The sequence below is a fragment of the Gorilla gorilla genome, chromosome 2, assembly GCF_029281585.2.
Source record: "Gorilla gorilla gorilla isolate KB3781 chromosome 2, NHGRI_mGorGor1-v2.1_pri, whole genome shotgun sequence".
NCBI lineage: Eukaryota > Metazoa > Chordata > Mammalia > Primates > Hominidae > Gorilla > Gorilla gorilla.
In genome coordinates this window covers 112,186,658-112,200,044 of record NC_086017.1, presented here as the reverse complement: position 1 = coordinate 112,200,044, position 13,387 = coordinate 112,186,658, and the positions used below count along the sequence as shown (strand labels likewise).

The following is a 13,387-nucleotide window of genomic DNA, read 5'->3' as shown; positions in this document are numbered from 1 at the left end:
CTTTGTCACATTTTATACATTTCTAGGGTTTCACACTAGTATAACTTTTTTTTTTTAATGTATTGCAAAGTTGGAGGTGTTGGTACAAGCACTGTCACATCTTTCAGGTTTGTAGAGTTCCTTTTCAGCATGAATTATCGTTTTTCTCTTAAGAATTGAGAACTTATGGCTAGGCGTGGTGGCTCATGCCTGTAATCCCAGCACTTTAGGAGACTGAGGCAAGTGGATCATCTGAGGTCAGGAGTTTGAGACTAGCGCGGCCAACAAGGTGAAACCCCCTCTCTACTAAAAACACAAAAATTAGCCAGGCATAGTGGTGGGCACCTGCAATCCCAGCTACTTGGGAGGCCGAGGCAGGAGAATGGCTTGAACCCAGGAGGCGGAGGTTGTAGTGAGGTGAAATCATGCCATTGCCCTCCAACCTGGGTGATAAGAGCAAAACTCTGTCTCAAAAAAAGAAAAAAAAAAAAAGAATTGAGAACTTGTTGTAGGCTTTGCCGCGTTCTTTACACTTGTAGAGTTTCTGTCCAGTATGAATTATGTGTAATAAGGGTTGAGAACTTCCTTAAAATGCTTTGTCACGTTCTTTATATTTGTAGGGTTTATGTAGGGTTTATGTTCCATATAAATTCTCATATTTACTAAGAATTGAGGGCTGGTTAAAGGTTTTCCCACATTCATCACATTTATAGGGTTTCTCTCCAGTATAAATTATCTTATGCTTATTAAGGGTTGAGGAACATTTAAAAGATTTGCCACATTATTGACTCTTTAGGGTTCCTGTGCAATATGAATTATTTTATGTTTATTAAGGGCTGAGGACCAGTTAAAAGCTTTGCCACATTCTTCACATTTGTAAGGTTTCTCTCTAGTATGAGTTCTCTTATGTTTAGTGAGGCTTGACTAAACCAGGTGAAGGTTTTGCCACATTGATCACATTTGTAGGGTATATCTCCAATATGAATTATCTTATGTTTAGTAGGGTTTGAGGAACAGTTAAAATTTTGCCACATTCTTCACATTTGTAGAGTTTCTATGAATTATCTCATGTTTAGTAAGGGTTGAGGATGAAATGAAGGCTTTGCCACATTTAACACACTTGTATGGTTTCTCTCCAATAAGAATTTTCTTATGTGAAAAAAGGGGTGAGGGGTGGTTAAAAGCTTTGCCACGTTCTCTACATCTGTAGGGTTTCTCTCCAGTGTGAATTATCTTATGTGTAGTAAGGTTAGAGGCAGCTTAAAGGCTTTGCCAGATTCTTCACATCTGTAGCGTTTCTTTCCAGTATGAACTTTCTTATGTGTAGTAAGGGTTGAGGACTGGTTAAAAGCTTTGCCTCATTCTTTACATTTAAAAGTTTTTTTTTTTCCAGTATGTCTTATGTCTGTTTGACTTTGAAAATTTTTGAGAGACTTTCACATATTTATCACATTGAAATATTTTTCTCTGGGTAGTTGTCAAACATTGCTTAAGTCCATTATAACCGCTTTTGTGCACCTTACACTCATCCACACTTTTACAGCTTGTCATGTCCACATTTTTCTTATCTTCTCAGTATCACTTTTTGGAAAGACTCTTTTATGCTGTGCTCTGGCCAAAGATCTTGGGCAAAATGAGAACATATAACTGGGGGTTTGGCAATCATCTTATGTCTCTTCGTAGTCAAAGGTTTTTTCCCTTGCTCCAGACAGGTCATTAGGTCTGGCTTAGAGACAACAATACCAAGGAAGAACAGGTTTCTGTAGTTCTCTAACATCACATCCTTATATAAATTCCACTGTGCAGTGTCCAGGCAATGCCACTCCTCGTGGTGGCTCACGCCTGTAATCTCAGCACTTTGGGAGGCCGAGGTAGGTGGATCACCTGAGGTCAGGAGTTCGAGACCAGCCTGACCAACATGGTGATACCTTGTCTCTACTGAGAATGCAAAAATTGACTGGGCATGGTGGGGCATGCCTGTTGTCCCACCTACTTGGGAGGCTGAGGCAGGAGAATTGCTTGAACCCAGGAGGCGGAGGTTGCAGTGAGCTGAGATCGCGCCATTGCACTCCAGACTGGGTGACAAAGCGAAACTCTGTCTCAAAACAAAAAGAATGTTCATAGTTAATAAAAGCATTAAAAGTGCAATTACTGTCAAAAATTCTTTCAGAAAATATAAGCCTTTGAAGTGAAGAAGAGTATTTATTCTGAAGACAACCGTTACAAATATAAAGGGGGTTGTAGTACCTTTACTTGTATTACAGATCTTATTGCACACATTTTGTACTAGAGGAAAACCCTCAAGCAATTGCTCAAGCTTTTTTCAGCATCAGGGAATTTATATTGGAGAAGAGTCCTGCAAATGTAATGAATTTGGAAACACTTTTTTTTTTTTCAAAAATTACTGCTTAGAAAACACCAGAGTTTATATGAAAATATATTTTTGCCGATGCAGTAAATATGAAAAAATATTTAATTCAAAATTGACTCTATGTAAATATCAAAGAATTTACAGTAGAATAAGGTACTGACACTTCAGACATTACACGAAATCAGAGTGTTGAGTATAAAAACTAATCTACAACTAAAGTTGTTAGATAAATTATTTGTATATAACTTTAAAGGGAGTAGATTTTTTGAAGTATTGTAATTACATTGAAAATGTACTTGTTGCCTTGAAAAAATTTTTTTGAAAAGTGAGTAATGATGTAATACAGCTTTCAAATTACTTTATGCTGTTATTTTATTCCTATTGTATTCACATGTGAAAGCATATGATCAATTGTTGCTGCATCAGAGATATTAGAGATTCTTTTTTATTAGTTGGGCATTATTTATGACCTTTTCTATAAACGAATAAGGAGATTAAAATGTAAGATGCATGATGAAAATGTAAGTGGAGAGGCTCTTTGTAGTTAACTTCCATTAAGTAACGTATAAGGTAGGTGTTCAGAGTAATACTTTTCAACATTATAGTGAGAGGAAGGAATGATTAATTATAGTTAAAAGTATATTCAAATAAATTAGTATATTATTTTACTAATTGTACTTTTATGTAATAAAATGCAGTACATTAAAAAAAATCACTAGCACTCGTATACACCAACAGCAACAAAGCCAAGAGCCAAATCAGGAATGCAATCCCACTCACAATTGCCACAAAATGAATAAAATACCTATGAATACAGCTAACCAGGGAGGTGAAAGATCTCTAAAATGAAAACTGCAAAACACTGCTCCAAGAAATCAGTATGACACAAACAAATGGAAAAACATTCCATGTTCATGGATAGGAAGAATCAATAGAATTAAAATGGCCATCTTGCGTAAAGCAGTTTATAGATTCAGTGCTATTCCTATCAAATTATCAATGATATTCACAGAAATATGAAAAAGTATTTTAAAATTCATATGGAGCCAAAAAAAAGAGGCCTGATTGCCAAGGCAATCCTAAGCAAAAGGAACAAAGCTGGAGGCATCATGTTACCCAACTTCAAACTGTGCTATAGGGCTATAGTAACCAAAACAGTATGGTACTGGTACAAAAACAGACACATAGGTCAATGGAACAGAATATAGAGCCTGGAAATAAAGCTGCACACCTATGACCATCTGATCTTTGACAAAGCAGACAAAAACAAGCAATGGGGAAAGCACTCACTATTCAGTAAACGGTGCTAAGATAACTGGCTAGCCATATGCAGAAGACTGAAGCTGGACCCCTTCCTTATACCATACACAAAAATCAACTCAAGATGGATTAGAGACTTAAATGTAAAACCCAAAACTATAAAAACCCTGGAAGACAACCTAGGCAATATCATTCTGAATATAGGCACAGGCAAAGATTTCATGACGAGGATGTCAAAATCACAACAAAAACAAAAATTGACAAATGGATCTAGTTAAACTAAAGAACTTCTGCACAGCAAAAGAAACTATCAGCAGAGTAAACAGACACCCTACAGAATGGGAGGAAATATTTGCAAAGTAGGCATCTGACAAAGGTCGTCTAATATCTAGCATCTATAAGGAACTTAAATTTACAGGAAAAAAACAACCCTATGAAAAAGTGGACAAGGGACATGAGCAGACACTTTTCCAAAGACATACATGTGGCCAAGAAGCATATGGTAAAAAAGCTCAATATCACTGATCATTAGAGAAATCCAAATCAAAACCACAGTGAGATACCATCTCATACCAGTCAGAATGGCTATTGTTAAAAGGTCAACAACATGCTGACGAGGTTGCAGAAAAAAGGGACACACTTGTTGGGGGGTGCAAATTAGTTCAATCATTGTGGAAAGTAATGTGGCGATTCCTCAAAGAGCTAAAAACAGAATTACCATTCAACCCAGCAATCCCATTACTGGTATTATACCCAGACAAATATAAGTCATTCTACCATAAAGACATATGCATGTGAATTGCAGCACTATTCATAATAGGAAACACATGGAATCAACCTAAGTGCCCAACAATGACAGATTGGATAAAGAACATGTAGTGGGAGTACTATGCAGCTAGAAAAAGAATAAGATCATGTCTTTTGCGGGAATGTGGATACAGCTGGAGGCTATTATCCTTAGCAAACTAACATAGGAACAGACAACCAAATACCGCATATTCTCAGTTATAAGTGGGAGCTAAATGATGAAAACTCATGGACACAAAGAAGGGAGTAACAGACTCTGGAGCCTACTTGAAGGTGGGAGGGGAAAAAATAACTATCGAGTACTAGGTTTAATACCTGGGTTTCGAAACAATCTGTACAACAAACCCCTGTGACACAGGTTTACATGTATAAGAGACCTGTACATGTACCCCTGAACCTAAAATAAAAGGTAACAAATTTTATTTATGTTTGCTGGAACATTTCTTATAATTAGATTAAAAACTTAAATGTTTAATTATAGGAAAGTGATTTAGCAAATCAAAGTAAATATATGCATGTGAACAAAGGCTGAGAAGAATTCTACAAAAATTAGGACAGTTATGATGGAGAGAATATAAGCAATTAAAAAAAATTTTAAGTATAATCAATAACCTAAAAAAGGGAAAAGGGTAAAAATTTCAGGTTTTTCAGGTTTTTATGTATATTCTTTTTCAGACAGTTCAGGATGCACTGTAACAGAAATTAAAGAACTTTTTTTTCTTTTTTGGTGGGTAAAGATATTAGAGAATTAAATTAATTTATTCTCCATACATTCAGTGACTGTGTTAAGCATTATTGTAGACACTGGAGATACTGTTCTGACTCTCACAGTAGTTACAATTTAGCTGAATTAGAAAAATACTTATAGCTGGAAATTATTACATAAATTAGAGCCATGTTCCTATAGTTAGACACTGGTTATTTTTTTGGTGTAGCAAATGCTGCAATAAATGTCTTTCTTAAAAGTCTTTGTTGATAGTATGAGAAATTAAGTAATACTATATTCAGATAACTATTAGCTATTGTAAGAAATTATAAAATAGCTCTTATTATTAGCTTTATTCTTAAGTTTAAACAAAGTTGGTATGATTTCAGAGAACTAGGTTTACCTTACTGCCACAAAATTTTTCTTATTTTTAAATCTAGGGGTTAAGTCTGCTGGGAGTAGGGTTTTAACTCTGGAGAGATAACCTATTGGCTTAGTCATTATTCAGAGGGATAAAGGAATATCAGATCCTTGCCAAGTAGAAACGTTTGATAGCTCCCGAGCATTTGATGGGGGAAAGTGAGAGAATAGTGTAGTAAGTAGTGGGTGGGGACATGCAGATGCACTACTTCTACTTTATAATTTGGAAGTTATGGCTGTGCAAATTCTGAAAGGCAAACACCGCTTCTGTTTATTTTTTAGTACTAATGATTTACGTTTGCCAAGATATATTTTATAGGATTAAAGACCCTGTGAAACATGCCAGAAAGAGTTTGGAAAGGGACAGTATACATTAAATATGGTGGCAGTTATGTGAAAGTAAGAATAATTAGACATTTGATTAAATTATGTAACATTCTTGATCAGATGCTAGTGTCTAATGGTAACAACTTCCTTGATTAAGGGTCTTACTAAAGCTGGAAAAAGTTCAATAAGTTACCTAAGTTTACCTACTTACTACTTGTGTAAGTGGTAGAGACAGTAGAGGCAGGATTTTAACTCCAAGCTCAGCTTTTAGCTAATTATGATCTATTGCCTCACATTTGGTTTTCATGGCTGACTTACTCTATGGAATATAGGGTTTTATATTTGTGAAAGTACAAGATGAAATAATTTTTAAATTGGAAAATAAGTGGAGTCAAAATAAACCTGTGGTTTCACTGAACATTGTTTGATACTTACATGGAGCTCACATACCAAGAACATTTTGATTTCGTTTTGTGCTCACAGACCATACCCGATTTGATCAACAAAATGTATTGAACAACAACAACAAAACTTAACCAAGTAATAAATAAATAGGTACAAATTCATTTGATATTAATGGAAAAACAAACTTCAAAGCAGAAGTCTGCTTTAGATAGTACATGTAAGATTTAGCTAGGTGCTCCACAACCCTATTATAAAAGCAGCTCTTAAGGAAGTCAGATATATACAAAAGGTACCTAGAGAAAATAAGTGTCCTGGGACAGAAGGAGCAGAAAGAGCAAGAACCTCAGTTGGAAGGGAATTTATAACATGAAACAAAGAAAGATGAATGCTAGGAATGAAGATGGTGGTGCCCACCTAAAAGTCATCCAGGGAAGAGGGTGTTCTGGCTTAGGGACTTAATTTATATTACCATTTTGACAGGTGCATCACTGCTGTGAATGAAGTTGAATCTATGACTTTTGTAGCCATTTCACATTAAACAACTGAATTTTTTAGTTCTGCTTTTATGTGGTAAAAGCAAATTTTAAAATTATAATTGGTAGTTTTTGTACAGAAACAGAATATTCACATCAGGTTGGACACAAACCTTCTGACAATTTTAATTTCTCATTATAAAATAGTATGTTGGCATTTTGGTTTGTTTAGCAGTTTCTTGTGAGTTTGGTTAGTGTGAGTTCATCACCAAGGGAATCATCGTCAGCTGCTGAGTCAGCAAAGCCAAAAATCAAACTCTGTTTTATGGACTATTTATATTTACCAGAGTCACTGCTACTTAGAGGTCTCTTGGCAGTTTCTTCTGGGCTTTGTCTTAGTCTTTACATTTTCAGAAAACATTTTTGAAAAATATATTTATTAGTCTTACTGGTTTTTGTAAATGAGCATATTGAGAATTAAATTACTTACATGGGATTCTTAAAATTTCCATAAAACTAAGTCTTTCTAGTGAAATATTTTATTGGTTTATTGATAAAAAGGCTTGAGCACTTATAATGTAGACTTTGAATATGTACTTGTGATTTGAAAAAAAAAATTTGAATAGTAACACATTTTGAGTGGTAACTCATTGTTTGCTTTTTAATTTTTTCTTCAGATCACAAAAAAATATATTAAGATCCCATTTCAAGGTAAGTTATCATTCTCTTATGAACTTGTCTTTTTACTATAGTTTTTAGTATAAATTTAAGTAAAACTAAGTTTAATAATGTTTCACCTTAATATTTTTTAGCAATTCCAAATGGAGTAAAAATGTTTTATAATGGACTTGTTCTGAAAATCGTATGCTATTGTTTTAATGACTGTAAATCAAACAGTGTTAAAGGATTCATGGTGATTTCTTAGGATTAACAGAAACACAGTTCTGATAGATAGCAACAATATTTTGGTATATATAAAAATGGATAACAATAGTAACTATAAGAAAAGCATAAGGAAAATGTTTAATATTGCACACAAACATGTAAAATGTTTTTGCATAGAGGGTAAGAGAATTTTATACAATTGCATATCTGAGTAAGGGAAAGTAGACTGGAAAATGTACCTGTAACTTATAGAGACTCACACCATTTTCTCATTCTCTTCCCAACTGAAAACCTTTCAGAATAAATTATGACACTAAGAAAACCAATAAACAATAGAGGATAATCTATTTATATAATGAATTATAGAAAGAACAAGGAAGAAAAACACACAAATGGCATAGATAGGAATTAGAGAAGAAGAGGCTTCTGTTCCAAGATTGGAGATGCTATCAAAGTAGCTTTAGTTGGCTTAGTTGGATTTAGTTGGATTCCACAGATACTTTATGTACAGAATCCAAAACTATGTTATGATAATTGTTCTAATAATTTGATTGCTTACTGTATCTTAATTAAGTATTAAGAATATAAAGGGCACAGAATAAGTATATTGATAGTCCTAAATAGGAAATATTAATAAATTATTAAGGAATAATATTTGTTCTATAGAAGAAACAAAGAAAGTCATGTGATTTTAAAAGGGGATGATAATTTCAGAAAAGACAGCACTACAGTTTATAGTTAAAGACCTGGGTAACAGAGCTGCCTCTCAAATTCTTGCGATACAAACATCAAAAACGATATTTTAGATTTTCACAGTTAATATTTATAATATTGCTTTCTTATTTTATAACTTTTCTATTGCATATAATTTTTAAAAGAAATTTTATTACAGATTGTGGAAAAATACTCTCTTCGGTGATAATAGGTTTATAATTTTATAATGAAAGAAGAAAATATTAGTCTTCTTCCTCAAATCCTGTCGAAGTTCCCATAAATCTTTTTAAAACAAAGCATGCATATAAAGGTTTTTGTAGGTGGGAACCTGAGGGTCTAAATGTTTCCTCTTTTTCTGTGCAGCTGGGGAAAAATTGATTTATCCATATTTATATTAGGTATTAATTATGTTTGGCTGTTAGTAACAATGGCATAAAGAAAATATTTTATTTTTCTTTCACATAGAAGAAATCCAGAAGTAATCTGAACTGATGTGATGTTTCCTTGGTCATCGGGGGCACATGACCCTGACACATGAGTTGCATTTTTCTATTCTGTCATTCCTGACGTATGACTTGCATCCTCAAGTTTATCTCATGGCCATTATTGTAGCTCAGACTCCATCATCATATTGATATTTTAGACAGAAAGCAGTAGGAAGGGGAAACCGTAAACAGAGCACATGCTACCAATCTCTTGCCCTTTTAAGGAGCCTTCTTGGATGTCCATGCAACATAACCTTTTCTGCTTACATTTTATTGGCTAGCTAGTCAAGCTCACACACCCATTTGTAAAGGAAGCTTGGAAATAGAGTTTTCAAAACTGTGTATCTTGCTTCCCTCAGTAAAATTAGGGTTCTGTTACTGAGGAAGAAGAAGAAATGGATAAGTGGGTAGGCAACTCCCACTTTTAGTATCTGCTATACACCTGTAACAGAATAAACCATATATTGGGGGCAGACTTGGTAATGAGGTATAAATTTTTCTCATGATGGTGTTAAATTCCCTTTTTTAAAAAAGATAATCTTTTTTTAAATTATTATTATTATACTTTAAGTTTTAGGGTACATGTGCACAACGTGCAGGTCTGTTACATATGTATACATGTGCCATGTTGGTATGCTGCACCCATTAACTCGTCATTTAGCATTAGGTATATCTCCTAATGCTATCCCTCCCCGGAAACCATCATTCTCAGCAAACTATTGCAAGGACAAAAAACCAAACACCACATGTTCTCACTCATAGGTGGGAATTGAACAATGAGAACACATGGACACAGGAAAAAAGATAATCTTTTAAAGTTGTCTTCCTAAAGAAAATTTAGCTTTCATTCTAAACACCAAGAACAATTAGATTAGTAATAGTTGTGTAGATTTCACTGAAATAGGATCAAATGTACCTGTGGGGCTTTGAGCTTCATGAGAAAGAAATGCTGAGTAGCGTTCTGAGGGCTCTCATTCTGGTTTTGATTTAAGCTTTGCTGCCAGTTTTTACTGACAGTTTTCAGAATGGAAGAGTTACAGTATGAAGAATAGAATGACTGGCTTGGGAACATTAAGATGACTGGTAAATACTCATCATGGAAAGATTTTCATATTTTAATGTTCATGTGAATCACGGGGTTGGAGTGGGCTGTTAAACTGAGATCTGCTGGTTCAGTAGATGTAAGGTGGGGCCTGATACTCTGCATTTCTAACAGTCTTCCAGATGTTGCTGATACTAATGTCACAAGCTCAGCTTAGACTACACTTTGAGTAACAAAGTTCTAGGAAATAATGCTGAGAGGAATACTAAGAGGTGTGTTTCCAATAGGTGCCCATCTTGGGTTTACGCTTGACTGATATTTGTATTCCAGTTCAGTTGCTTGCTGTCTTGCAGTTGAACTAAGTGACCTTCAGGACTTCTTTAAATCAGTTTTTTTTTTTTTAATGTTTCTTTGAATTAAAGAGTAAAAGTCCTCAGAGGAGATTCCTTTAGCTCCCTAAGAGGGAGAAAGACCAATAATTTAGAATGATCATCTAGAAGTTTTGAGAAATAAAACCTGGAGGAATTTTAAAAGAAATGTCTCCTTAGACCATTCAGAACCTCCTAATTTTCTTGAGACTCTTTTGATAGTGGCTCATCTGTATAGCGGAATGCAAATGCCTTAGGAGAAGAAAGATGGGCAAGAATTGGCCTATGATAGCACTTGTGATCTTGGTTTATATAGTATTGACCAATATAGAAAAGGTGGAAATATATCATTTTCTGAGTTATACTGTGCTTAGTTTTCTGCACTGATAGACATTTTTTTTCCTTTTTGCTAACGATTATCAGAATTCCTGGAGAGAATTCTCTCCAGACAGAGTTTTTATGCTATGAATATTTAATCTCTAATTTTCCCTCTCTGGTTATAACTGAAATCATATAATGTGAGAGATTAAATCTCTATTTAATTGTCATTTAATAATTATTTAGCCCTTCCTAATTGTAATGTGATTTATTTTTACTCTAATAATACTGCTTGGGGCATTTTAGCTAAGGTTAGCAAAGTGCACTGGAAATATATTTTTGAAAAAACTTCTATATAATTCTCTTTTTTTAAAAAAAGTAGTGTATTAACAAGTGTCATATAATGTTTAAGTGGTGTATTCTTAAATGGATTAATTTTTTAAATTGTTACCTTTTATTTGTTTCAGTGTCCCTGAATGAGATTTCATTGCTAGTGGATACCACACATTTAAAGCGGTTTGGGTTATGGAAAAGTAAGGATGATAATCACAGTAAAAGGAGTCATGCTATTCTTTTCTTCTGGGTCTCTTCAGATTATCTTCAAGAGATTCAGACTCAATTAGAACACTCTGTATTAAGCCAGCAATGTGAGTATAAAATGATTTCTAAATTTCAGGATAACTTGAAATTGTCATAAATAGTTTTTTTCTAAAATAATTTAATAGAATGTTATTTCGGTGAATTGAAATTAATTTTATTTAGTGAAAATAATTTTGTTTCTTTCTTTTTTTTTTTTTTTTTGAGATGGAGTCTCGCTCTGTCACCCAGGCTGGAGTGCAGTGGCACTATCTCTGCTCACCGCAAGCTCTGCCTCCCGGGTTCACGCCATTCTCCTGCCTCAGCCTCCTGAGTAGCTGGGACTACAGGTGCCCGCCACCGTGCCCGGCTAATTTTTTGTATTTTTAGTAGAGACGGGGTTTCATCGTGTTAGCCAGGATGGTCTCGATCTCCTGACCTTGTGATCTGCCCGCCTCGGCCTCCCAAAATGCTGGGATTACAGGCGTGAGCCACTGCGCCTGGCCCTAATTTTGTTTCTTAATTTTAGGATAGATTATTTAATTCACATAATTTCTCCTTATAGTTGTATTCAACCAGTTGAAATTCTCATCTAAAATAAAAAGAATAGCTTAAAAAATCTTAAATGTTTACCTTGAAAATTTTAAGTTCTTAAAAAAAGAATGCCTTATCTTTTAGTCATTTGCCATGTTTGACTACTTTCCTTCCTTTCTTTCTGTTTGAGACAGAATCTTACTCTGTTGCCTGGGCTACAGTACAGTGGCATGTTCATCGCTTCCCACAACCTCAAACTCCTGGGCTCATGTGATCCTCCCACATCAGCCTCCCAAGTAGCCGGGACTACAGGGGTGCAGCACCATACCTGGCAGTTTCTGTCCTTCTTTCTTCTTTCTTCCTTTTTTCTTCCTTCTTCCATTTTCTTCCTCCTCCTTCCTCCTCTTTCTTCCTCCTTCCTCCCTCCTTCCTCCTCCTCCTTTCCTCCTCCCTCCTCCTCCTTTTTTTAAACAGATTGAAATCTTTTATTAAATTTTTTTTTATTTCCATGGATTTTTGGGAAACCGGTGGTATTTGATTACATAAGTTCTTTAGTGGTAATTTGTGAGATATTAGTGCACCCATAACCCGAGCAGTATACACTGAACCCAATTTGTAGTCTTTTATCCCTCACCCCCTTCCTACCCTTTCCCCCTGAGCCCCCAAAGTCTATTGTATCATTTTTATGCCTTTGCATCCTCATAGCTTAGCTCCCACTTATGACTGAGAACATGGGCTGATTGGTTTTCCATTCCTGAGTTACTTCACTTAGTATAATAGTCTCCAATCCTATCCAGGTTGCTGTGAATGCCATTAATTCATTACTTTTTATGGCTGAGTAGTATTCCATCATATATATATGTACCACAGTTTCTTTATCCACTCATTGATTGATGGGCATTTGGGCTGGTTCCACATTTTTGGAATTGTGACTTGTGCTGCTATAAACGTGTGTGCAAGTATCTTTTTTGTATATTGACTTCCTTTCCTCTGGGTAGATACCCAGTAGTGGGACTGCTGGATCAAATGGTAGTTCTACTTTTAGTTCTTTAAGGAATCTCCACACTCTTCCATAGTGGGTGTACTAGTTTACATTCCCACCAGCAGTGTAGAAGTGTTCCCTTTTCACTGTATCCACACCAACTTCTATTATTTTTTCATTCTTTGATAATGACCATTCTTGTGGGAGTAAGGTGGTATCGCATTGTGGTTTGCATTTCTCTGATTATTAGTGATGTTGAGCATTTTTTCATGTTTATTGGTCATTTGTGTATCTTCTTTTGAGAATTGTCTATTCATGTCCTTAGCCCACTTTTTGATGGGTTTGTTTTTTTCTTGCTAATTAATGTTTGAGTTCCTTGTAGATTCTGAATATTAGTCCTTTGTTGGATGCATAGATTGTGAACATTTTTTTCCCACTCTGTGGGTTGTCTGTTTACTCTGCTGACTGTTCTTTTTGCCATGCAAAAGCTCTTTAGTTTAATTAAGTCCCACCTATGTATTGTTGTTTTGGTTGCATTCGCTTTTGGGTTCTTGGTCATGAAATCTTTGCCTAAGCCAATGTCTAGAAGGGTTTTTCCAATGTTATCTTCTAGAATTTTTATAGTTCCATGTCATAGATTTAAGTCTTTGATCCATTTTGAGTTGATTTTTGTATAAGGTGAGAGATGAGGCTCCAGTTTCATTCTCCTACATGTGGCTTGCCATTTACCCAGCA

At 35.0% G+C, this 13,387-nt stretch overlaps 1 protein-coding gene across 7 annotated transcripts in view; it reads left to right on the top strand.

Annotated features, from left to right (window-relative positions):
* Nucleotides 1–13,387, top strand: part of SENP7 (SUMO specific peptidase 7) — a 203,714-nt gene that overhangs the window by 168,869 nt on the left and 21,458 nt on the right. For all 7 annotated transcript variants that reach the window (XM_055381850.2, XM_019024695.4, XM_055381853.2 and 4 more), the window contains 2 exons: nucleotides 7,426–7,459; nucleotides 11,028–11,207. In XM_055381850.2, coding sequence (XP_055237825.2) covers nucleotides 7,426–7,459; nucleotides 11,028–11,207 — 214 coding nt within the window. The remainder of the gene's footprint in view (nucleotides 1–7,425; nucleotides 7,460–11,027; nucleotides 11,208–13,387) is intronic.